The 26,151-nt window shown below is 43.5% G+C and overlaps 1 protein-coding gene across 1 annotated transcript in view; it reads left to right on the top strand.

The window, feature by feature from the left end:
- The window catches only part of tmem132e (transmembrane protein 132E), a 100,398-nt gene that overhangs the window by 66,049 nt on the left and 8,198 nt on the right, over positions 1-26,151 (top strand). The window contains exons 6-7 of the mRNA XM_041952599.1: positions 6,367-6,572; positions 16,406-16,685. Coding sequence (XP_041808533.1) covers positions 6,367-6,572; positions 16,406-16,685 — 486 coding nt within the window. The remainder of the gene's footprint in view (positions 1-6,366; positions 6,573-16,405; positions 16,686-26,151) is intronic.

Genomic DNA, 26,151 nt, shown 5'->3' on the forward strand with positions numbered 1-26,151 from the left:
AAGAGTCTGCACACAGCGAAGTGAAGCTAACAAGTTAACACTGAATGAAGCGCCACAAAAACCAACTTCTTGAGTCCACATCTCAAATAATACCTTGGCTCAAGGCAGGTGCACCTTAGGAAAGCTACTTAGTGCGTAACAAAGCCTCAGTCCCACGTTGTGAGCAACATGGGAGCAAAATTTTCTTACATTCGAAGTGAATAAGCAGCTACAGTAACTTTTAGCTTGAGATCATTCTTGTTTGAGCCGTTTCGATTTGGTTTTGTGAGACGGAGAACTGCAGAAGACTCCTCAAAGGTGTGTCACATACCTCCAAACATGTTTCCACCCATTTCACCGACGCTGACTGGGTGTTGAACAGCAGCGTTTGTTGCACGACCGGTGAAAACGGCAGCACACTGACAGAGGATGCTGATTGTGCATTGTTTCTGACCAAAGTGTCAACCATCTCATTCCGCCCTATCAGAGCACCTGCAGGGTGTTTTAACCTTCGTCTCTGGGTGAAGGAGGATTTAACCGGGGAATCTGGTAGCAGTATTTTATATGTGTATGTATTTTTCCAGCTCTATCTGATTTTCATACAAAGGTTGCTATTGACAAACTGAATACAGCAACATCTGCACGTGAATGCTCTGCACTCAGAGGGAAACAGCCATCAGGGATCAGACGTGACTCGCAAGTGTGATCAACTTTCACTCCTGAATAACAGAAATCTTTCCATTTGACCACTTTATCTTCTTATATTTGAAGCATCCAGTGTGTGTCGAGGAGCCTTTTGTTTACCGAATGATAAAACTATCATATCAAGCCACACTAATGAAATCCTTTTGGGTGGTTTAGCAGCACCGCGAGGTCAGGTGAGGCAAAACTGTACATTTTACAGACTGAGGCCAGGAAGCCATGAAGCCAAATCAGATACTGACTTCAATCATACCGGTTGTGACTGGCCGGTATCTGCTCATATTAAAAGACCAGTATCTGTCAAATATACTTTCACTCTGATATGCTGGACTAATCCTAATGTTTGCTGCAGTATAATTCTGATACCTGGGGGAGAACAAATATAAAAACTGTAATGTCACTCACAGCAGGGTTCAGATCCACGACTTTCCCGCATAGACGTGTTGCTTTAAGACGGGAGGGTTCCAGTTGTGCTGTATTGCATCGTGCTGTCAATAGGAAAGAACAGGTGTTGCACGGGGGTGGCTGGTCTCAGCGTGTCGTTTATCATTTTTCATTATCCATTAAAGACAAGGCGCTGGGCCATGTGATATTGAGTGGGCTCGCTTCAGCGCCCCTGCCATTGAACATTCGAGGCTAATTTAAAATGAGCCCTTCAGGCCCAGGAAATACACGATTCATGACAGTTCAATAAAACGTCCCCCAGAATACAGAAATAAAAGATTCACCGTCGGCCCGGCAAAGGTGGAACACTCCATTACCTCCAACTTATTGTCTTCTTTTCATACCACACACATTACCGTCATGCCACAAGTCACGCCGGTCTGTTCTAATCAGATTGTTTTGTTTAGTTGTTTTTCTGTGTCTGAGCGCTACAGACGAGCGGTGCAAGACGCACACACCTCAAAGCTCTCCAGCGCTTCGTCACATCTCCTGCCGGCCGCGTGACTTGGGACTGCAGCTCAAACTGCATTTAAACTAAAATTATTTTCAAGACTTCTTCCCTGAATAAAGCTTTATTTTCAGCCCAGCGTTCTTCTTATTTAGATGTTTGCCAACCCACAGGCGGTTGTATTTTTTTATTTTTTTCTCAACTTTGAGAGTAAAAATAGGTGAGAGGCTGTCATTTTTCTTTACCGGAGCTTTTTTTTTTCTTTAGTTCTTTCTTCTTCGGAAATAACTAAGCTGCAGTGTGCATCAAGAGCCTATAGCAGATAAGACAATCCTGTGTGTGTGTGTGTGTGTGTGTGTGTGTGCATGTGCAGGAGAAATTACTAGGGCACCCTAGTTGTGCAAAGCAGGAAAGGATAGAAAAAAGGAGACTGTGAGAGTATGTCAGAGGGTTGGGGGGGACTCGCCGGCCATCATAAGCAACAGAGAGCAACCCCCATCCCCCACTGATCATCCTCTCCCCTGGCGTTGTGACTCACATGGCCCATGTGAAGGCGGAGAGAAGGCCTTGTGTCTGCACGTCACATCTCGTGCCTGTGGTCATCCTGCACACACACTGTACCTGACTGAAGGCTGCTTTGTTAGTGCCTCACTCGCATATTAGTGTGGCGCATTTACCTTCAGCGCAACTCCAGATTTAGCATCTAAAAGACAAGAAATGAGCCAATTGCATGAGCTGTGTGCCTAAACGTCCCTGCAGCTCAGGGTGGAAGTGGTTTTCATGATTGCAAACGAAGAATGTCACAGATGACATCCAGAATCTGATGAGGTTGTAAATATGCACAACCCTTATTTTAAAGGGTCTGTTCAACCAAATAGCAAAAAAAAAAAAAATACTTAATCATTTGCCTGGTGATCCAACAGTCACCCAACACCCGTGTTTGACCTCACTAATGCTCTTGTGGTTGGATGCAAGCAAATCCCTGCAGCTATGGACCAAAATCTCACAAGAGGTTTTTAATGCAGCATGTTGATGGCTGTGGTTTTGGGATGAGATGTTCAGGTGTCCACAGGTCTCCGAGAGTTCTGCCTACAACGGAGGTGAAATTTCTGTTCTATTCAACCCTTTAAAGAATACAGATCACTGCTTCAATGAAAATATAGTGATTTTTTAAAATTACCCCCAAACTGTTTCCAAGAGGCTCCAAAGTCTCAGCTTTTCAGAACAACATATCATTCTCGCACTCGGCATCATTAATCCTACCAACAACAGGCTAATGGGGGCTGGCTCATTTAGCTAACAGAGCTAAATGAACTCATTGGTTGCACTGCTCTTGAAGCCAGCGCGCATCCATCACGTGAAGAAAAGCTTCGCAACGGCTCCAAGACACAATCCCAGTAATGCTAGCCATATGTCAGCTTTCATTCAGTGTTCATTTAATGCGCGTGTGTTATCCCTAACTGGAAACTCAATTTGGCCAAATGCTGCAGCAGTTAATTTGGTGAATATTTAAATCTGAAAATCAAATCGGAGATAATTGCGGTTTCTGTTTGGAGGATGTCGTGTCGAGATGCCTCTGCGCTGATTTATGCTTTGTTACGAGTGTCGTTGACACTGAAACGCAGGAGAGAAAACCATTTGACTTTCTGTAGTCTGCCTGATACACTTAGAGGAAATCAGAATTTAAGGAGCAGCACTGGATCAAGAGCCCAGCCGAGGGGCCGTTTCTGTCCACCTCTGGGATAAGTGCAACCCCAGCGTGGTTTTATTTATTTTTGTCTTTTCACCTTTTCTGTGCTTTGGTTTGACCAGGTGGTTTGTAGATCTGCGACACATACCATGTAACCATGGCAACTGGGCTTCCTGTCCAGTATGTTGCGCATCATCCCCTTTCTCTCTTGACCTTTCCTGCTGTAAAATAAAGGCGAAATGTCCAACCTACTCTATAAATTAAAAAAAAATATACTGTGCTGTCAGGCCGACTGCAGGCACCGACGGCACATAACCCTCCACCACAACCACATAAAACCTCACAATGAGACCTGAGATTGTTCTTCTTTCATTGCAGTGACACATTCCCGCTCATGTCATTCATTCTTTGTTGATTTTCTTCTTATTTTACTTTTTGCTATTTAGACAGATCGCTGCTTTATTAATGAACTATTGAATTATGAATGACAGCCATATTCCCCACCCTCATAATCAGTAAACATAAAGCTAAAATAGAGAGACTATTAGATTTAAATTTACCAGGTGGCCCGAAACGTGACTTCAAAATGGATTTTTGAGAGTTGCTCTGTGACTCCTGCATGTATAAATAAGCTTACAAGTTGTTTCTGCTGCTCCCATGAGGCCAGAAAATCGGTTATTGCAGGTTGAACAAAGTCTGTGCTACAAATGGAAGGGTGTGGGGGTGTATGATGAAGAGCTGCATTATGTGACGCGGAAGATCCAGCGTTTCTGGGTGTTGACCCATGCTGAATATAAAAAGTCAGGATATCTCTGCCTCTGCTGCATTGATTCTGACCATTATTGTTTTATCTGTCTCTCGTAAGTCTCTTGACTTTGTGGAAGTTCAATACTAAATTACCGAAGGCCCCCTTCAAGGGGTCATGTGTAAGTAATGAGCTGATGATGTAATGGCAGTAAATATGTCTTCGCGGCCTGACTGCTGAAGATGGAACAGAATTACAGCTCAAGTTCCAGGCTGGATTATGTGAACAGATGTGCTATTCACACAGCATGTGGATGACCGGAGAATTCGTCGGACTGTGAATGTAGTAAAAACGCCAGTGAAGCTGCTGCTTTTACTGGGACTGTCGGGGAAATCAATTTAGTTAATGCTGCGGACTGAACGTGTGAACGGTCTGTAGGTGTCTTCACCTTTATTAACCCAGCCGGTCTGTCAGTCCGCATCACGTGACCGGCGCTCGACCAAAAGCAGGCAGCACTCGTCCCGGTGATCCGTCTCCACCCAGGCAATCTGCTGGCGCCGTGGAAGATGCCACGGCGCATTAGCAGCAGTGTGACGGCATGTGGTGGCTCAGCATGTGAAAGCCCTCCTCAGCAAGCCCCCACAGGGCCACTGATACCCACAGTTGCTAACAGCTTTTGACTCGCAATTAGCCGGCCAAGTTTATCAGCAGCAATAGCCGCAGGAGCTGAAGCGGCACTGCAGCACGGCCTCGTTTTCAGCGTGTGTGTGTGTGTGTGTGTGTGTCTTTAGGGTAGAAGGGAGTACATGTCAGGCAGATGTTCTCCTCTCACTCTCATACAGCAAGCCGTGCTGTGATTAATCAAGGTGGCCGGGGTCGCCGCGTTGAGTTGCTGCTTTTTCTTCCTTTTGTAACTCGCTCCACGCCGATAAGACTGCACACGGGCAGACGGAACAATAACACTCAGAGGCTGGATACTGTGGTCGCCCATAAGGTCAAACCCTGTAAAATTGCATTAACCGAACCAGAGGGAAAGACTGTCATCTTAAGAAGTCCTTCCACCACCCACCCCTCCTTCCACTCTGGCCTGTCTGCATGGAGGGGGAATTATATTACCCAGACCTCCTCCCAGTTATGATGAATCCCCAGCCCTGAGAAGACCGGCCAGCCCGACCTCCATTTGCGGGAGATTAGATCCTCTGATTACAATGCCAGCTACCTCCCACCACTAGATAAATCTTCGACGGGAGCCCAAAAGCAAAGCCCTCCAGATCCATTGCAGTTAATAATTTAGTGTTAGAGGGGGACAAGTATTTATGATAATTCAAATTGAGCTGGAGCTTCATGACTAGATGGGAAGGCTAAAGAATGGTTTTAAGTTAAAAATGGCATTTGCAAAGACTTAAATTTAGAAATTTCCACACGCTGAGTTCGTGCCCGGCGCCGCTGCTGTGTCACAAACTATATCGCATTACACGAATGTCTCGCGAAAGGTGAGACGTGTGAATATGTTTATTAATGTGCCGCGTAGGTGTTGTGAACTAAAGTTCATGTGAAATGTCACACTGCTGTCAGCCTTCATGTGATATGAATTATGTGTTTGCCTAAAAGCTTTTGTTGGCATATTATGTGTCTGTATAACTGTTCATAGATCATTATGCTGAGAATGGGCAGGAGAGGCGGCGGGGCTGGGACGTGGATCGCATGCCTAATTTACACTGTGCATGCTTAACAAACACTGGGTTACTTAGAAGCACTAATTTGGCTGCATAAAAGATGCAAATCAGATTAGAGAACAGCCCACAGTCAGTGCGCATTGTTTACAGCAGCGGCTCTCAGCACTGTGCCATCAAGGCCGGGGAGTCTGTGGGTGGAATGAAAACCTGCCGACTCCGGAGCCTTCGTGGCGCGCGGTGTACAGCGTGCTAAATGTTAACATACAGCCTGATTTAAAGTGTTGTTTCAACCATATTAGAAACGTAACAGCAGTTTCTCACTTGTTCCTAGTCGTATTCAGTGATGGAGGTAGTTTTGGTTTTAAGCACGCAGGTTTTGAGATACATCAGTGAGTGAAGCAGCTCGGCAGGGTTTGCTTTTTATATTTGGGCGATCGGATTCTTTTGGTAGAGATGGTTTATGTGCCCTGAACTTTCACATCACATTCACACACCTAACAGGTCCTTTGCTGTGCATTTGCTCTGCTGAAAGAATCAACCTTGAAATGCTCTGTGATGAATTGTGGCACTGACAGCTGCATCCAAACTGTGCTGTATATCATCTCATATCACTTAGATCCTCTGCCACCAATGTGACCATTACCATATAGATGGTCTGACTTCTGACCCTGATCTGTCCCAGGTGTCCATGAATTGCGACTACGTGTTCGTCAATGGGAAAGAGACGCGGGGGTCCATGAACGCGAGGGTCATCTTCAGCTACGAGCACCTGAGCGCGCCGCTGGAGCTGACCGTCTGGGTGCCCAAACTTCCCCTGCAGGTGGAGCTTTCCGACAACAATCTCAGCTTCATCAAAGGCTGGAGGGTTCCCATCCTGCCCGACCGAAGGTGAGGCGCTGCTCGCACGTCTTTAATGCTGCTGGGAAAGTACACGTTCACACAACTTGGGTCTTTGGCTGTGGATTTTAGAAAAATGGCAGCAAAGAAGTCAGGTGATCAGACAGGTTGTAAACAATTGATTTAGAAGAAAAAACTGTGTTCATCACAGTTCACAGACCGACTTCCTGCTCAGCTTTGATCTGCCGTTAGAACCACAGCTGTGTGCACGTAGTGTTCCTTTGCAATGAGGGCTTATAGCGCTCACTTCCTGTTTTAGATCCAAATAAATATGGTTTATATAATCTGGCTACACTGTTCTATATGTGCTTGTAGCTGACAGGTTCATTTGATGCTTCAGATATTTATTTCTCTTGCACTTTTATTTCGCTTGTCTCTGCCATTGCACTCTTTGATAGTCTCTGATTACTTTTGCTCACAGATAGAAATGTTCTTACTCGTAGCTAATAATGCATTGCTGTGCACTTGATTTGGTCAAGTTTTTTAGAGCATTATAGGAGTTGCCATAGCAATTTGCACACCTACACCTGCTTCTATGTGAAGTCTACTTAACCTGCAGTTCAAATATATTGCTTTGGAATGCTTTTGGATTTAATGCATTTTCTTATACCTTTTAATAATAAGTGTGTAACCTTACACATAATGCCGATAACAATAATAATAAGAAACAATGAAAAGAGCTCTGGTGTCAGTATCAGTATTGACTGATATGCAAATTTAGCATTTGGATTGGAGCTGAAAAAATGTAGTAAAAATAACACGTTCCTCAACCGATCCATAGGACAAATGACCAACACGTGACCACGACATATGAACTACAAGACCCAAGCTGTAATAATCCAGAATCACGCTGCATGTTTCATATGATCGCTGTTTCAAGGGATCATTCTGACACCTCTTTGCTCTTTTTCTTTTTCCTGTCTATATGGTAAAAGCTGCAGAGCCAGAATGCATTAGGTGCAGTAGAAATTTCAGATGTGCTATTTTAGTACATGATTACCGGAGGACTCATTATCCAAAGAGCATGGAACCCCGCAGTCTCAAACATTAGGTCCAGCGTTCTGTCTGTTATCCAGGATTTTATGTGTACTTGCTTGTTTTGTTCCAATTAGATTCTCTGTCTCAGGTACACGGCAGAAATGTACTCTGCAATATGAGGCTCTCAAGTGCAAATTGATCTACAAGGTTGCCACATTTGTGTTATACCCATCTGAACCCATTTTACACAACAAGTCCGAGGCACAGACTTAATGTGACACGGAAATCTTTCCCAAATTAATACTGGTTGTACTTTCAAACAGATAATGATGTTTTTGCACTACGAGGTAATTTGGTTTGTTCCTCAGGACTCAAACTGATGGTCAGAGCTTAACAGCTGTTGTCGCTGTTGATGCATTAGCACAACCAACTCTGCATTAACACAACATTCACATTTTAACAAACAACTGAAAATACATTTCATAATGTCAACATTCATGTAAATAACAGAATGTGTTAGTGAAGAGTCTTGTTAGTGAAGAATAGCAGAGAACATTTAAACACAGCTGAATATGACACAAAGTTACCTGAACTTTACATCCAGAGATGACAGAACACACGAGTTCAGTGTCCAAGTAAAGCTGGCAGTGATCCATACACACACTGAACACACACTGAACACACACTGAAACACACACTGAAACACACACTGAACACACACTGAAACACACACTGAACACACACTGAACACACACTGAACACACACTGAAACACACACTGAACACACACTGAACACACACTGAACACACACTGAAACACACACTGAACACACACTGAACACACACTGAACACACACTGAAACACACACTGAACACACACTGAACACACACTGAACACACACTGAACACACTGAACACACACTGAAACACACACTGAACACACACTGAAACACACACTGAACACACACTGAATACACACTGAACACACTGAACACACACTGAAACACACACTGAACACACGCTGAAACACACACTGAACACACACTGAATACACACTGAACACACACTGAACACACACTGAAACACACACTGAACACACGCTGAAACACACACTGAACACACACTGAACACACACTGAACAAGCACACTGACACACAAGTTCAGTGTCCCAGTAAAGCTGGCAGTGATCCATACACACACTGAACACACACTGAAACACACACAGCATCTGAACACACACTGAATACACACTGAACACACGATGAAACACACACTGAAACACACACTGAACACACACTGAATACACACTGAACAAGCACACTGAACACACACTGAACACACACTGAAACACACACTGAACACACACTGAATACACACTGAACACACACTGAACACACACTGAAACACACACTGAACATACACTGAATACACACTGAACACACACAGTATGAACACACACTAAACACACATTGAACACACACTGGAACACACACAGCGTCTGAACACACACTGGAACACACACTGAACACACACTGAACACACACAGCATCTGAACACACACTGAACACACACAGTATAAACACACACTGAACACACACTGAACACACACTGGAACACACACAGCGTGGACACACAGCGTCTGAACACACACTGAACACACACAGCGTCTGAACACACACTGAACACACACTGAACACACACTGAACACACACAGCGTCTGAACACACAGTACAAAGAGCCTTGCACACACCGTGCCAAGCCAACAGCCGTGTGTGATTAGCCAGGCTAATGTACTTGTAGGCTGATTTAACTCCAGTGTTTTCAGCCTCAGGAGTTTAGAAAGTTTGGAGGGTACTTAAGACTGAAAGTCAGGCCGAGCAGAACGCAGCGTTCAGCAGTCACACTATCGAGAGCACTGAGGTTCCCTCGATGATGCTGCTTATTCAGCTTTTAAACGTCCTCGTGCGTATGACTCGCTGTAAGACACACAAATGTAATAGACTGGAATTATTATGACTCCACGCCGTCACATCGATGTGATGAAAACACAAATTAACACATGTCAGGTGATTAAATTCAGGTCATGCTTTGTTCCTTTCTTCCTCTTTCAGTAACTACACAAAATATATTCAGGTCTACAAAATAAAAGAGGCGCCGTCCTGTAAGATAAAGCAGGCTACAGCGTGTTAAAGAGGCGAGGCTCTGCGGTCGGAGTAAGGCCATGACTCCATGTACCGTTCAAATGTACAGTCACAGATGATGCTTCCATACTGTCACATTGTGGAGGAGATTCAAAGATCAGAGTCTGGACCTTTTCCCAAAAACTGACTTTCACTCAGTTTCTCAAGGCTGACCCTTTAATTTCGCTAGCTTCCCACGCTCACACACACTCACACACACATAGTCACTGCAACCGACATCAAAAATAATGTGCTTTAACCTAAAGTAAAAGGTCTGAACTCGTGCTTTGCAGCCGGGTGGTGTAACTCTACGTCAGTCAGTTCCTACACAGACGACCTACGAACAGGACAAGCTGTGAAATCTTAAGAAGAAGATCAGTTTATCTGAGCTGATCTACATTTAAATGGAGGCAGTACGAGCCGTGCAGAGTGCAGACTAAACGTCCAAAAGTCCAGCGCACGACCGCTGAAAATACTCCTTTTCAATATTATGAAATGTTCTCCGCGCTTTGAGGGAATCGAGCCCAATTGTGTGGTCTGCGTGTCAATATTATGGGAGCTTTTGTCGATAGAAGGAATCCAGCAGGCGATAAAAGACTGAATGAGCTGTTGCCTCCGAGCATTAAAATTATAACACCTTTAAGATGTGGGAAAAATGGCGCTGGTGGGAGATTAAGGTCGTTGGATCCAGGGCCCTGGTGACAAATGTGGTCTTAGGTTAAGGGACCTGAGCTCATTAAAATATTCCACCATTCTTGTCATGCGTGGCGCTGTAACAAACAGGCCGACAACCCTTCATTTAGGAAATGTTTAATGGCAGCATTACCACTGACGCGGGCGGCCGCTGTCGTTGCTGCTGGAGTACATCACCGCCGACCAGATCCATATCTACCCGGCCTGAATACAAACAGCGTGTTTAAGCAGTCGTTTGAAGAATTAAGGAATTTCAAATGACCTACAGTGCTTGGAAAACATCTTGCATAGTCTCATTTTTCAAAGATCCCCAATGGGCTGTAATGGGCTCGAGATGGTGTATTATTTTGACGTGTAAAAGGTGTCTTAAATCCCCACTTTAGCACCATTCATTCGTTTTATTCACTCATTGTAAAAGACGCAGCCTATTAAAGCAGGAGCCTGCAGATGAGGAATCATATATGTGCTTCTATCAGGTTTGTGAGATGTTCAGACCTTGTTATTCTCCGCGGCGGTTGTCCAGAGTCTACCCGGCCCCGGGGTTTGCCGACAGCCTTGCGCGGTATAACTCTCCTGTAACGATATTGTCTTTGTTTTTCGACGTTCCCTGAATATCAATAGGCGGACTAGTGGTTTCAAGCAAATTGGCCTGGTGTTACAGTTTGTTTCTCTCAAGTATGTATCTCTACAATTCTTGCAGCCCATTTTCTATGCGTATAACTTCCCTTTTGCCTTCATGAAAACAGTCATCAAAGACCCCTCGTGAGCTATTTTAGTTTGCGATGATTGCCACGCAGCCAGGCCGGAGGAATTCATTTCGCCGCAGCTGAAGCACTTCCTTCTTGCGCGCTGTCATACACTGAGTGCATGTAATTTTCTTTTCCCTGTAGTTCTTTGCAGCGTGATGGTGCCACATGCAGACTATTGAAGCTGCTGATGCCGACTAGACTGGCCTTCCCACAGGAGGCTTTGTTTTGAGAGATATTCCTGGTGGTAGCGTTGGACACATCTTTTGATGAGTGCTGCTGCCTGATCCGTCGCTGTAGGAGTATCACACATTGTATTTAAAGCAGAAATAGGTTAGAGATGTTATACAATCTCAGGCCTTAGTGTAATAACCGTACAGCCCAGAGGTGTGGGCTTAAGCCGTGTGAGCTTGCTCTGATACCGTCTGCTTGAAAAGACACTTTACCCCACAGGAAATAGATCAGTTCCCGCTTATTTGTGTGCCTTTGGTTGATCAATTCGGTGCATTTATTTTGTTTTTTTCTTAAACAGCCGACATCTCATTTCAGAGTAATTGCACTTTGTTGCCAGAGTGTCGATGCTGAGGCTATCCATGACTCACCCAGCCTGCAAAAGAAATGAACCCCCCTCACAAAAAAAGCACATTTATCACATGCAGCCACGTGTGGTTTTCAGATATTTCACATTTTAAATGCAACAAATCACATGTGAACACATCAGACACGGGTCCGATCAAGCTCTACTGACCTGCTGGTTCTGGAGCTTTTCGACCGCATGGCCTGTCTGACCTCATGGGTAGAGCCTCCGAGATGGTGATTAACAGCTCGTTTTTGAAATTTCACACAGGGACGCGCATGTTTTTTTGATGTTTGCTTGATTTTGTCCTGAACAAACATTTCATATGTTTGTATGTTTGTAAGACCTTCCTGAGTTTGAGTTCAGCGGGAGGAGCTCTGGTGGACACCGCCTCTGTCTCTTCACTTCCTGTCCACTCTCTACTGCAGCTCATTTAAAAAATACCTCCAGAATGGAGGGAGATTTCCAGTATGGCAGCCCGGTAGACGGTGGCAGGTGGACCGGAGCCTGTTTGGCATGAACGCAAAAAAAAACAACAACTTTATTCTCATTTTTGTTTTTCAATTTTCAGACTTTTCAGAAGTCTGTTAAACACTTTGAAAAGCTTCCCTGACATCGTCTTGGAACATGACGGGTTCTAGCTGCAGATAGTACCAGACTGAAGAAGCAAACAGTCCGAGCCAGCGTGGTTGATCCAGCAAACATCAACATGACGATGCTTTTGGCCGAAATGTGCACAGGGAACAAGAATGTTTCCTTGGAAGCAAAGAATGTCTTCACTGAGGTGAAGAAAATCAGATTGAAGTGACTCTGTTAGGAAAGTGGATGACTGAGACTGAGTCAGTAGCGAAGAGGGCGCCAACGCTGTCCTGAGGGAGAAAACCAAGACGGCATGAAGAAAATGGAAATTAAAGTTTGCAACGTGGAGAAAATGCCTTCAAAAAGGACATTTCTCGTGTGCAAAGTGCAACATTTCACATGTAAAAACCTTAATTTCATACGTGTCGTTCTTCCCAATCATGAATGATGTTCATTTTATCATAGTACTACCGTTTCCTGTATTGCTGTAGACTTGTTTGAGACTCAGCCCCATAGTTTTGAACGTGGGACTTGACTTGAACTTGAGTGTTGAGACTTCTTTGTGACTTATGAAACAACATGGACATCTGCCATTAACAAACAGAGTTCACTGCCAGCAAGTGCCTAAAAGACTGGCAAGTTCTACTGTAGCGAGACGCCAGGGAGGCAGAGAAGGGACAGACAGCGGCAGGATTTACGAGACGTCGTCTTAATTTTGAGGACTAACAGTAGCTCTGGCATGAGATGGCAGGCTCTGTTTGTCCTGACCGTGCTCTTGGTTGTTTGCAGTCATTATGGAGGGCTGTGATAATGAATTAGATGATGTTTTCAAAGGCTTTCAAAGCGTTGTAAACAATCCCACAAAGTAAGACGGGAAATAAGAGGAATGAATGTGGCTCGTTAGTCATCTCCAACACACTCCAATAACAGCAAATCATGATGATTATCTGCACCAGACTTTGCTAAAGCTGCTTTATTTTGCGATTTGTTAGACTGAATTATTGTCTTTTCATTAAGTCCTCTCAGTCCTCCCGTCGTTTACTCTCTCTCGCTCATTTTCCTCCTCTTACAAGCGCGCCGCCTCTCCTTTACACAACCTCTAACCTCCCACACTTTTTCCCTCAGCTCCTCAGCTCTTTTATTTTCCTCTCTGTTCCAGCCTCTCCATCCTACATTCCTTCACCTCTGCAACGTGACACATTGTGAACCTTCATGCGCAGCTTGGCCTGCAGTGGGCCTTTGCCACAGTGCAGTAGAATTGCTCACTGGCTGCATTATCCAGTAACATGCTCTAAAAAAGGAAAGAAAGTGTAATCGGGCGGGCAGCCTGTGTGCACTGAAGCTTCAGCTTGTACGGTTGTATCAGAGACTCTAATAAGAACAGACATTATTCTTCTGGGGGAGAAAAAATATCAACCTTATTTTCAGGTACGGACTCAGGAAGGTAAACTTTTGCTGACCTGAGCCAAGAGTTGTGAAACTCCTTGACAGAGACAGAGAGAGCCTGACTGTCTCATTGGGTTTTTCTCTGCCTTTAACTGAATGAGTAACTGAGTGTGCAGTCTCAGAGTCTGCCGCGGAGTTAACTCGCTTACCTGAGTCCAGCAGTGAGTGCATGTCCTGAAGCCACATGTCAGTCTCCAGCCCACAGAGGCCCAGAGTATGAAGTCCAGATGATGTCCAGGCTAATGTCACCTGGAAGGAAGGTGCAGCAAACCTCAGATCAGTTGTAGCTCAGCTTCTTCTGTGAATCAAATGACTTTTAAAGGTGCTCAGAAACATCAGAAAAACAATTGCTTTTGACCAGGTTTGACGGTCTTCTTAAAACTTCCACTTTAGTTTTGCAATTTTTTTAATTTTGGGGACAGTTTCTAAAGAGAATGAATGGTCAAAGCCTGTTTTTAAGCTTTACTTCTCTTATCCCAAATATGTACTGAATGATGATTGAGTGCTTTTGACATAAAAATGGGCACCCATGGGTGAAAAAGATCTCACTCTGAATGGTTCATGCTGAAACGTGTGGACAATTTCCATGAGTGTTTTTAGACCCACTGTCTGAATTTTAAAAATTCATTTAAGAGCGGCCGTTCATCCGACAAATATGCAACTTTCAGATGCCTGCGAGTTCATATGAGGGCAAGTAGTTTTTGAATTAAAATCGGACTCAGTGTTTGTGATAATGTTTTTCTGCTGCTGCACAAAATTCACTTAATTAGCCCTGTTGCCGAGGAGCATCACAGGAAACCAAAGCAACAAGAAATAGCTCCAAGAAAACATGCAAACTCCACACAGACAGACCCCAAACTTGTTGTTGCTAATGACGGCTCATTAATTAAATAAAGTTATAAGTGTAAACTGAAAACATTTGATAATTTCCTAAATATCTTAATTAATAAAACTCATTAAAGGTCATTCATGCTGCAGGGTTAAAGCTAGCAGAAAATATACCCTGCAGAATTCTGCTGATTGTTCACAAAAACTTAACAGATTAATATTCCAGATAAAATCCATATGCATGATTATTGTAACCCCCCAGATTCAGTCAACCTTTATTTGTAAGAGAGGAGACCACACTCATTCACAGTGACGTGGAAAAGGAACAGCATCAGAGAGATGTGCTGCAGTAAAGCTGCAGTGTTGTATTGCTACTTGCAACAACATGCCAGTCTTTGTTGTTTGTTTTGTTAATATTTTAGTTGCTTGCATGCAGTTTGTACTAATGCAGTTCATTGTTGCACTGACTGATGCAATCAGACAGTCGCTCCACATCTCTGTAGCTTTTACTTGTCATGGAAATTACTTCCATAGTATTGAATTCATGGTGGTTTTGTCACATTGTGACAAAATCACACAGTGACTGTGAAAGTCATTTGTTATTCATTCCAAAGTAATAAATTCAACCAACCATAGACACAGAAGTGATAAGTCCATGACCCGAAATCAATCAGAGCGAAAGAGGTTCATGAGGTGATGTTAAAGTTGCTTGACTGAACAACTGCATGCGGGTACCTCCAATGACCCGTGGGAGCCTTAAAAGAGGCCCCTTTTATTCCTAAACATCATTTCCAGTGCAAAGTTCTGAGCAGCGCAGAGTGCTGAAGTGTTGGCGGGAATGATGAGGTGTGGAGAGGAAGCATGCGAAGATGAATTAATAATCAAACCCGGTAGGTGGGACAGGTGGAAACGTACACGCAACAATGCTTTTAGCTGTTGAGTGAGTGTACTCTAAGCTTTTATGAGACCTCAGGACAGAAGTGCTTAGCCTAATAATCAGACCTGTTCCTTGAACCAATGTGCAGGATATATACTGTGTCGGCGGCTGACAGCCCCGCTGCCTCTCCTGAATCTCAAGCCGTTCAGATAGTTAATTCAAAGCAAAGATTAAGCAGAGGAGTTCTTTTTAAGTAGGAACTGGCAGATTGTCAGGCCTGCTGAGGGAAGCTGGGTAACTCATACATCTTGTTGTAGAGCAGATTGCACTCGGTGGGGGACGCACCTGGCATGTTTAACCCCGCTGCCCAGGGCTCCTGCGAAATAAGAAGGGCATCGGTCCAAAACTCGGCTTTTTGGAGCCTATCATTCATCCCCCGCTGGCTCGGAGGACTTTTTCCTCATCGCCGCCACATCGGAACGCACAATGTGATGAATTTGTGTGGAGTGGTGCCGAGTTCCTCATCAGTGTTATTATGTCAAATTATAAAATGAGTAGAGACCCTTAAGAACAGAAGGCACAAATTGAGACGTAGCATCATGCCGCAGCGCTGAGCATAATGTAGCAGCAGCTGCTCCGTTTAAAGAAGCGACAAGTCGTGATTGGTAACGGTTTTAACTTTCTAACGCCTTTTATGAGGGGCTCGCAGCCTTTTCATGGTCAATTCCAGACACAAATCTGGAGTTAATATCGCATTTAGCTTCTCCAGCTCTGAGCTGCGGCTGCCTTTTTCCAGGAAACACCTACAACGTGGTTTCCGATGGCACTGCTTCTTTATCTGCTGCATCCTAACGCCGTGTTGAGGAGTGTTTAATGCATTTAAATTCACCGTTTTGGTTGTGTTTCCCCTTTTCTCTGAAGGAGCACCAGAGACAGCGACACAGAAGACGAAGACGACGAACGCCGGGTGAGCCGAGGCTGCACCCTGCAGTACCAGCGGGCCCTGGTCAAGGTGCTGACCCAGTTCCACACCACCTCCACAGAGGGCACCGACCAGGTCATCACCATGCTGGGGCCCGACTGGCAGGTGGATGTCACAGACCTGGTCCAGGACTCCCTGAAGGTGGCCGACCCCAGGATAGCTGAGCTGGTGGACAGGACGGTGTTGGTGGGCCTGGAGCTGGGATCCACTGTGCTGAAGGTAAGCCGTCCTCCTTTACGCCTCGATGCCGAGAATTCACATTAATCAGCAGAGAAAAATTAAGTGTCTCATGATGACAAATGATGCGTCTGAGTGAGAAGCGTGAAAGCAGACATAGTGTTCCTTGAATGTGCCCTCCACAGCTACACACACACACACAAAATGAAGATCGAGTTCAGGGATGAAACGGAAAGATTTAAAACTTAGAGCTCATCACTCTTTCTGAGTTTACAGCAGCTCTTGGGCTCTGAAGAACGTGTTTCTTCGAGAGGTTGCTGATGTTGTTATTAAAGGATAATGCAGGTTTATTACAGCTTCAGTTTTATTTTGATAGTTTTGCTCATTTCCATTCATGTGATAACACTGTACTCAACAAAAGATGTCGGGGAATTTGGGACAGGGCAAGAAAAACGAGCAGTCAGGCAATCAGACAGGTCGTAAACAAGCCAACAGTTTAGCCAGTTTATCTAAAGTGAGTGCACCTGAAAAGTCTGGAATAATATTTCATTACTCAGGAAAACTAAGGAAACTACGGTAGATCAAAGTAGAACCTAGAAGACAGTCGCAGAACTATGATGGATGATTGCAGCAGCCAGTTTGGGTTGTAATTTAACTCTTCCTCTTTGTTTTCTCTTCAAAGTAAGTTTGTTTAAAGCCGGTCTGATGGTTCGATGGCTGGAGTTTCTTTTTGCCGTGTTTCCAGGTCTTAGAATGAACGCGGGGAATGCTATATTGTAATCAGCATTGGCAATGATGGCCTTAACTGTGAACATAATGGTCTCACCTTCTGTCTGTGTCTGTTATAAAAGAAAAACCTCTCGCTGTCTCTGTAAGTGTATGCTGCAGCTGATGTCCACCTCTCTGAAGCTAAAGAGCTCCTTGACGTAAAGCGCATATAAATGCATCAGCCTAGACAGGTTCAGAAGTCCTTATAAAGGAAGCGGCACAAGTTATGACTGCTGGGCAGTGATTTACCGACGCTCCACCGGTCATTTATGGGGACAGAGAGAAGTAACGGTTGGTGAGAGTTTTGATCACCATGAAAGATCACAGTTTCAGCCTGTCAGGAGGAAGAATAGTTGCCTGATGGATGCGTCTGATGATGGCCAAATAGGGAGGAAAGATATAAGTCACCAATCCATCATTTTAAATGAGCAATGGATCATTTGTAATCTGTTGAAAGGTATGAATAATTATACATCAATTTACCAGCAGACGTAACTTGCCACACTGACTCATAGCGATTGTAAATAAATAAATTAATGAATGAATAAGGTTTTCAGAAATGGTTTCATCCATCAAGCAACTTCATAATGGATTGCTGTAGAGCAACATGCTGGAGCTGGTCTGGAGATGTTGGATTAGTCAGAGATCTACAGATACCGATGTGGCTCTTCCATCAGATGGCCCTCAGCCTCCCTTCTCGACATGATGATCACCTTGTCAGATATCAGCTGAGCCTAATTCAAAGACCAATTAAGAGATAAAGAGTCGACAGCCGTGCTAGCGGCCCTGTGAGGCTACAGTACTGCTTTGAGCTAAATGCTAATGTCAGAATGCTAACATGAATGTGCTAATCCAAGATATCTCACTGGAAAATGTTGACGTGCTGGTGGCGCTAAATCAAAAGTCACAAACGTCTGCTCAGAAAGTTCATGGCAATCAATGCAGAAGCTGTTGAAATATTTCAGTCTGGACCAAAATGGAGGAACGACCGACAACCTGCTGTCCACAGAGCCCTGCGGCTAACATGGCTAATAAAAAAAAGGACATTTTATGTGCATTTACAGGTGCACGTCATTCCTCATCTACTCCATCATAAATCAAACTTCCCAGCAGGGCATCACTTCATTATGTTTAAGGCAAACGATCACGGGTCACTGAGACCAAATTGAACCTTCAGCTGCTTCCTGCAGCTGCAGCTCAGTCCCTGTAGGTGTGACCGAATGAACGAAATCTGCCAGGCAACTTTAAAAATCCCTTAAAGCCTCGTGTTAAAACAGATATTAGATCTCTGCCTAATCTCCGTCCTTTTAACATGAATGACTGATGCCATTCAAAAATCAAATTACAAAGAAGTTACAGACTCCCAGCTCGCAGAGCCTGTTTCACAACGAGCAGTCAAATTATTACGCCAATTGTCTGAAAATGAACAGTATAAAGCTCAACAATGGTCCTCTTGCTGAAATCTGTAGCCCGTCAGAGGATTTGAATCAGTGTTTGAGTCTTAAGAGAATGGTTCAAATAGTCCTCCAGCTCATGAATATGAATAAAGAAAAGGAGCAGCTTTTGTCCACTTAGGGGAATATTCCAGAGACTCATTTGATTTTTGTCATTTTGGACGGATGGTTCCGGATTATCACATGAATTAAGTATTTCTAATTTAAATTTGTCTGTTTGACTGAACACACAAAAGAGGAAATATCTGAGTTTTAAAGGTTAAACCATAAAGATAGCAGATCTTAATTATTCTGTAAAGGGTATGCGTGTCCTGTGATTACAAGGCACAATGATGACTTTCGAAGAATTCGCCAAACCTGCTGGGAGTTGGGGGGGGGGGGTTAATCCAGGGGATTACTGAACAGTGGCTGCTTCTCAGAGTGAAAAGACAAGCTCGGACAGAATTCACCGTTCGTCCCCTGATCACAGATTATTTCATTAATATCTGCAAACATCAGCAGCTGATCCAAAGACAGACAGCAGAATGCAAACAGATTTCAATCTAATCTACAGAATCTTTAACCTCGCAGGAAAACTACCGTTCAATATTTACTTTACGGTGTATAAAGAGTGCAGGAAGTATCTCAGCAATGTAATCTCTGTTTAAATGTCAACCTCACTGGAAAGTTTAAATGGAAATATGGAGAAATGGTGTCACTCGAATTAATTAAAACACAAGCTGGAGGTTTGTTGAGGTAATGTGCAGTACAGCAAGTTCCACCCACAGCATAGGCCTATAGGAATAATATGCCATCAGATCAGACATATGTCCTCTATTAAACTCCTCACATGGTCAACAAATGATCAAATGCAACTTTTGAATTCTGCCTGTTTTAAAATATGCATGCATTTATGCGCTGGCCTCTTAATACACATGTACCAACATCAGAATAAAGGCCTTTACATGATGTGGCTCTTACAAGCCTGCAGCTGAAAATACATTAAAGAGCATGATACGACAGTAAAGTCCCAAAGTCCTGGACATTTGTCACGTGTCATTACCCCTCTTCCTGTCTCCCCATACTTCGATCTGTCTAATAAAGTTGAACATGTCCCTCAAGAAGGGAATAGTTTGATTGCAGCGACTCTGAGAGACACGAGGCAGACTGTTCTGCAAGGCTCTGTGGCTGTCGAGGGAACCCTTGCCTTGCAGGGGGTGCAGAGGTTTATTTTGCAGCTGTTGCACCCACTTACTTTGCAATGTGGGAAGCTGTGTAATTGCCTGAAAGTTTACAGGACGGTAAAAGTTGAAAGCGAGGGTCATGTTTTCATTTTTTTTCCACTGCGTTTCAAGAGGTATTACATTTGTATTTCATCAGTTCATCCTCTTGGAAGAGAAGCACTTTGTGTTCGGTGCAAACAAGCATAAAGAGGCAGGATGCATCTGGGTGCTCGTCAATGTTAATTACACTGATGGAAAGTATAATGAAAAATGCCCATCATTTCTGCGAGATGAAGGCTCGAGCTTGTAGAAGTCAAAGCGTAACCAGACTAAATTGATCTGTCACTTAAGACCCCGAAAAATGGATCACAGTTCAATTTGCTAAAGCTCTCCTTCTGAATAGTAAATTGTGTTTTGTTGGGAGGTTTCTTCATTCGTGTCGTGCACAGGTGCTGTCCGGCATTGTTAACTGATTCTGTCTGTCACGTGCTTCATACGTGTGCGTCTCCATTTTAGCAAACAACAAAAGGCTGTTGAACAGGAAGGGGCAAAGCCATCAAGGTGAACAGCTGAATGAATTCACTGTAGCACAGAAAATCAATTATACACAGTGTGTAGTATTATTTAGCTCCGCTGTCTTAATTTGTACTTCCAAAAATGTCAAAAAGTACTAAAGCACAAAGAGCACATTTGAAGAGTAGAAACAGATCTAAACCTGCACTGTGCCGCTTCACACTTCGGCGGTCCCAACTGGCAGCAAGACACAACCGTTCAGCAGAGGTGGGGCGCTTCCAGTGTGCTGGGTTCACATAATGTCACAGTCTGTGACGATTTCCCACCAATCAGGCACAGGACATTATTTTTGGGGCAAACTGTGTGAATCTACAGTGTCTGAATTAGTGTGAGCGACACGCTCTTACTGCGGCTCAACTCTGAGATTTTAGATTAGATTTTCTTTAACATAAAATCTCACAGAGGGCAACTTTCAGCCGAGAGTTTCTTCTAGTGTAATGAAGCATAATGAAAGTACTCTTTGATAGCGGAAGGCTTAAATTTCCTTCTGCAGATCCCCGACATCACTACAGAGAACTGGGGCGTAACGTTCAATGCAAAGAAAAGCTATTTATGATCTCCTCTAAAGGTCTGGTTAGAGTGGCGCTCACTTCAGACTGTGTGATTTCCTGCGGATGTGTGAGGACGCTCCGTTGCCTGAAAGGTGACTTGTTTTGCTCAGGTGTGTTTCTGCTGCAGCAGACAGTATAAAGCAGCCATGAAATCCACAGCTTGCGTGAATAACTCTTCACTGATATCCTGTTGCACCGCACAGCAGAAGTATGATTTATTGAATGCAAGGTTTGAGATGAGAGGCGTGCAGTGTAGCGGGGGGGGGGTAATGCAGTGCGATGCAAGTAATATGCACTAGCATGAGAGAGTGCTCACCCATGTTCAGTGCCGGTCAGTGTCAGTCTGCTGCTTGGACTCATCATCGATCTTCTGTTTGCCTTAAGCATCGGCAAAATAATGTCGCGGCAGCGGCTGCTAGTGGAGCTGCTGGTTGGAGAACATGTAAAGTGTAACTGCTTTCGTGCTTCGCTTCACCTCCGCCGCCTGCAGCAGCGATGACAAATTCAGCTGGGAGCTGGGCTGGAAGCAGCTCCACGGCTACAGCTGACCTCTCCTCGCCGGCAGACACAAGACACACACGGAACACATTCATCATTGATTACCCGCTGTAGTTACGAGTCGATATTCATTCCACATTGTTAGATTTTTTGAAGTGGAGAAAGCATTTTCAAAGGAAAAGAGCATGTGTTTCTCTTTCATCGGCTTTGTCCTCGTCCAGTCAGGATTGTAAATAAAGATTCTAGCTGTCGGTGAAATTGGCCAGTTGAACGTAACATTTAGGATTCAATTTTTTCTCTTTTGAAATTGTAAATAAAAAACAAAATCAGATAAAAATGTATACAAAAAACTCATTAACAACACAAATTGAGAGCTACGTGTTCCAAAAGGAGGAGGAGGGAGGATAAACTTACTGTATTACTGTATTATTACCCCCTCTCCGCTACCCATCCACTAATTCATATATATATGGGTAGCGGAGAGGGGGTAATATATATATATATATATATATATATATATATACACATACCAGATACATACATGTATACAGATTTTAAGCAATTATGCAAATTCTATAAACAACCTAAATACATCACAAAGTCAACAGAAAATACTTTTTCATACCTCTTCTTGCACTGAAGTACACATTCTCTTCACAGCTGAACAGTTTGTAGATCACCTGGAAGTAAATGTACAAGATTTGTGCTGTGAATTCCACAAGAACCATGAATTTCACAGCATTTCACTTTAAAAACGGCGTGTTTACTTGTACTATTGCACTTGCATTATTCCCATGGCCCTTTTTTTTTTGCCGTATGCATAAAGGATCGAGGGTGCTTTTGTGCAGTCGTTTATATTCGGTCATGCAAGTGAATAATTATCTTGTTTTTAAAAGCACAGAAAAAGCAGTGGACACATTGCAGTATACTGTGTGTAAAATGTAGCACAGCTCTGTTGAGCTTGTTAGGGAATGAAGGAGGGCTGCATGTTTGCGGGTGGGAGGCCGGTGAGGGATCGTATGTGTGTGTGTGTGGTGTGGATGTGTTGCACTCCCCCAGTGAAGCTCATCACTGTGGAGAGAATCAGCATGCTGATAGTCTCTTCAGCCGGGCCGGGCCAACGCTGGAGCTGCAGTGACTGCTGCTCATAGAAGACTGGGAACCTCAAACTGGGGAGAACAGAAGAAATAATTCCAGTAAAGACATTAAATAGAGTGACACTTTTTTTCTTCAAATTAAGAAATACGACCTGGAGTGTTGTTGATCACTTGTTAGAAATAGCACAAAGCAGTCAGAATATAACATCTGTGGCAGCTTAACCTAGCTGCACTTTGTGTTTAGGGCTAGTTAGCTAACATTAGCATGCTAACATGCTAACTAAGATTATGCAGGACAGAAGAGACGCCATTTATCCACCAATAGACCAGAATCCAATCCTCCTTTACAGCCATGATCTCTTGCTTTTTATCCAGTTACCACTGATGTTATCAAAATCAGCAACACTCCCTCCACCCACACAAACCGCAGGCAACACGTCCCAGAACGTTTTGCCACTGATATTGTGGGAAGCCGAGGAAGTCGGAGACTGTGGTAAAAGAAAATGAGGCAATCTGCGGGACAACGAGAAAAACAAATTGCAGCGCTTCACCAGCAAATACATCCTGGAATACATCATAAACATCACAAATTGATAACAGTCAGGGAGAAAATCTTTCTCCTGGGTTTTCATTTTTAATGTGACAAGAGCTTGTTTGAAGCTTAATTTCCATCTGCAAGTGCCAGCAGTTGTCTCCCCAAGCATCGTTCGAACAGCTGAAGACGGCATCAGTGCAAATTGAATAAATGATCATCTGTGACCGTTGCTGTTGTCATTTTTTCATATGACTTTCTGAATGTTTTTCAGTAGTTGCGATACAGATCCGGACCCTTTCCACGAGGAGCCTGTCACTGACCGATCTTCCTCTGCTCTTATTAATAGCTTTAAAGCTGACAGTTTCAACCAGCTTGAAAACTTCCAGCATCATCAGTCAGGTCCTCCAACTGAACTATTTTCAGCTTCAGGCTGCGAAAATTAATTTGTCATTAAAGGCAAACTCTCAGATCACGTTGGCTAAGCTCGCCCTCGACAGAAATGATTTCATTTGCACGTACAAAAAACAGAAGTGTGCATGCGAGACCATCCTCTATAGACGCTCGCTGAACTTAAGTCACAAACCATACAGCAGTACATCATGATACAGATATGCTTTTCTAACATCGCTGTGCTTTAATACCAATAACAGCTCCGGCTCAGGCAGTAAGACTGATGCGTATCCATAAGTCACATTATCACAGAATTCTTGCCGGCTGCAGTCACAACAGTTGCATGTGAGGGAACTTAAAGCTGCACCGCATTAGGAGATATGCACCTGTTTAAAGCAACAATATGCAAGAACTGGTATTTTTTGGCAGCATGGCGGCCCCACAGCGTCGGAGTGCATTTCTGTAAAGTGCTGTAGAGCTGCAGTGATGTTGTTATTTTAGGGTAAAATATTTGCACATTTTGCCTTAACTTGCACTTTATATGAAGGAATAAATCCTGAATCGCTCTGTGGACTTCTAATATCGCTTCAAGTATTTTTCCTCCACATTCAAGCTTCTTTTTATACTTTAACTGTGGATGGAAACTCCTGGGAGACATTATAGATATATATATATACAATAAATATCACTGAGTACAGTCATGTCCCAGCGTGTGCTTCACTGCCTATTGATCTCAAATAAAATGTGCTTTTTGTTATTTCATGTTTCTATTACGTTTCTATAATTGCGTCTGTTTTATTAGAAAAAATAGTCGTTGTGTTCAGGCAGACTTGAGGTGAACAATCTATAGACAACTATAACATGCATGAAACAAATGCATGTGCTTCTGTGACTTTGGAGCATTGTTACCAAACTTGCACTCTGCAGTCACAAAGTCGTTTTTCTTAAACATACCTAAAATTGGAGACGTGACGGCTCAAGAATAAACGTCTAAACAACGTGATGTGTTTCCAGCGTGGCTCACAACCCCGAACAAGACTAGTCTCTGTGATTGCATTTTTTTTAGTTCAGACAATCAATGTACAATGTGGTGTATCTTTGAATTGTGTTTTGACATTTATACATAGTCACTGATATTGATTTTAATAGTATTAGATTTTCTTTTTTAGTCACTTTAATTGGCCTGTGAAAATATCAGCCACAGTGGAACAGAACGTGAAACAGCAGAAAATCAATTGTCGGCAAACAGTTTTCACCGGCGGACTTGCACTCGGCCTGCCCTCAGCAGGATTTATGTTCAGACATTTTTTTTACACAGAAGCTGACTTGTTTTTGCTCGGGAGACATCCTTCACCTCTCTGTTACTATTTATAAAATGACATGTGGTCTTTATCTGTATTATCGTCCCTTTAAACTGAGTCTCCAGAAATAAGAATTTCCGCAATCGAGCTAATGCAAACATTTTTTGTTGTAACAGAACAAGCTGCTTTAGTGAAAGCGATCCATCATGCAACTGAGTTCTCCTCATGAAAACTTTCAAAGTTTATTTGTGCATCCATTTGCTGTAACGCCTGAGGGTTTGCATGCACACTTGTGTGTATGTATGTATGTGTGTGTGTGTGTGTGTGTGTGATTGCACGTGCACGTGTTTGTGTGGTGCCCAGTGAACCATAGCTCTCCTTTCTGGCACATTAATTCATCACGCTAAACAATATGCATATGGATGTGGAACCTGACTGCAGAATTTTATCACTGCATAAAAGTTTTTCTCCTTCTATTTTTAGCATTTACCAGCGCGGGCGATTGCTTTCTAATCCTTTTGTAGCATTTTCAACAATCTTTTTGTAGCTTTGTAAGACTTTACATTGATATTAATGCAGCGTGCAGACGGCGATGCAGCGTGCACAGTGTGTTGTGTAGAAATGGATACAGCAAAAATCAAGGACAGGCAGGTCGAGGTGCTGGAGGGGAAACACATTACACACAGATACAGAAAAATAAGGCTTGCTGAAGAATTAGCAAGGAGCATTTCACCAGTCTGGTAGCTGCGCAGCAAAGTGTGACAACAACCCTCAAGCTATAATATCATCCAGACTGCCCGGGATAAGATGCGGTCAAAAGCTGCAGAAAAAGCCAGTAAGGGAGCCTTGAGTTTGGAGTATTGCTTGAACATTAATAAGCACGCAGTGATTAGGGCTTGGGTCCCTTCGAGAGCTCAATATGACTTCCTGAGGTTTGTGTGGAATTACACATCAAGGCAATGCAGGACTTCTTACAGTGGTTACAACAAGTACTACATAATACTGTGTAAAAATGTATGAGGAGTCACCGGCCTGCAGGATCATTCTTGACCTTTGAAATAATAGCTTGACAAAGAATCTGTTGCTGATAAAAACCGAGAAATGCTGTCAAAAGCTCTGGAAAAGAGATTGTAAGTTAA

This window comes from Chelmon rostratus, chromosome 14 (assembly GCF_017976325.1).
Source record: "Chelmon rostratus isolate fCheRos1 chromosome 14, fCheRos1.pri, whole genome shotgun sequence".
NCBI lineage: Eukaryota > Metazoa > Chordata > Actinopteri > Chaetodontiformes > Chaetodontidae > Chelmon > Chelmon rostratus.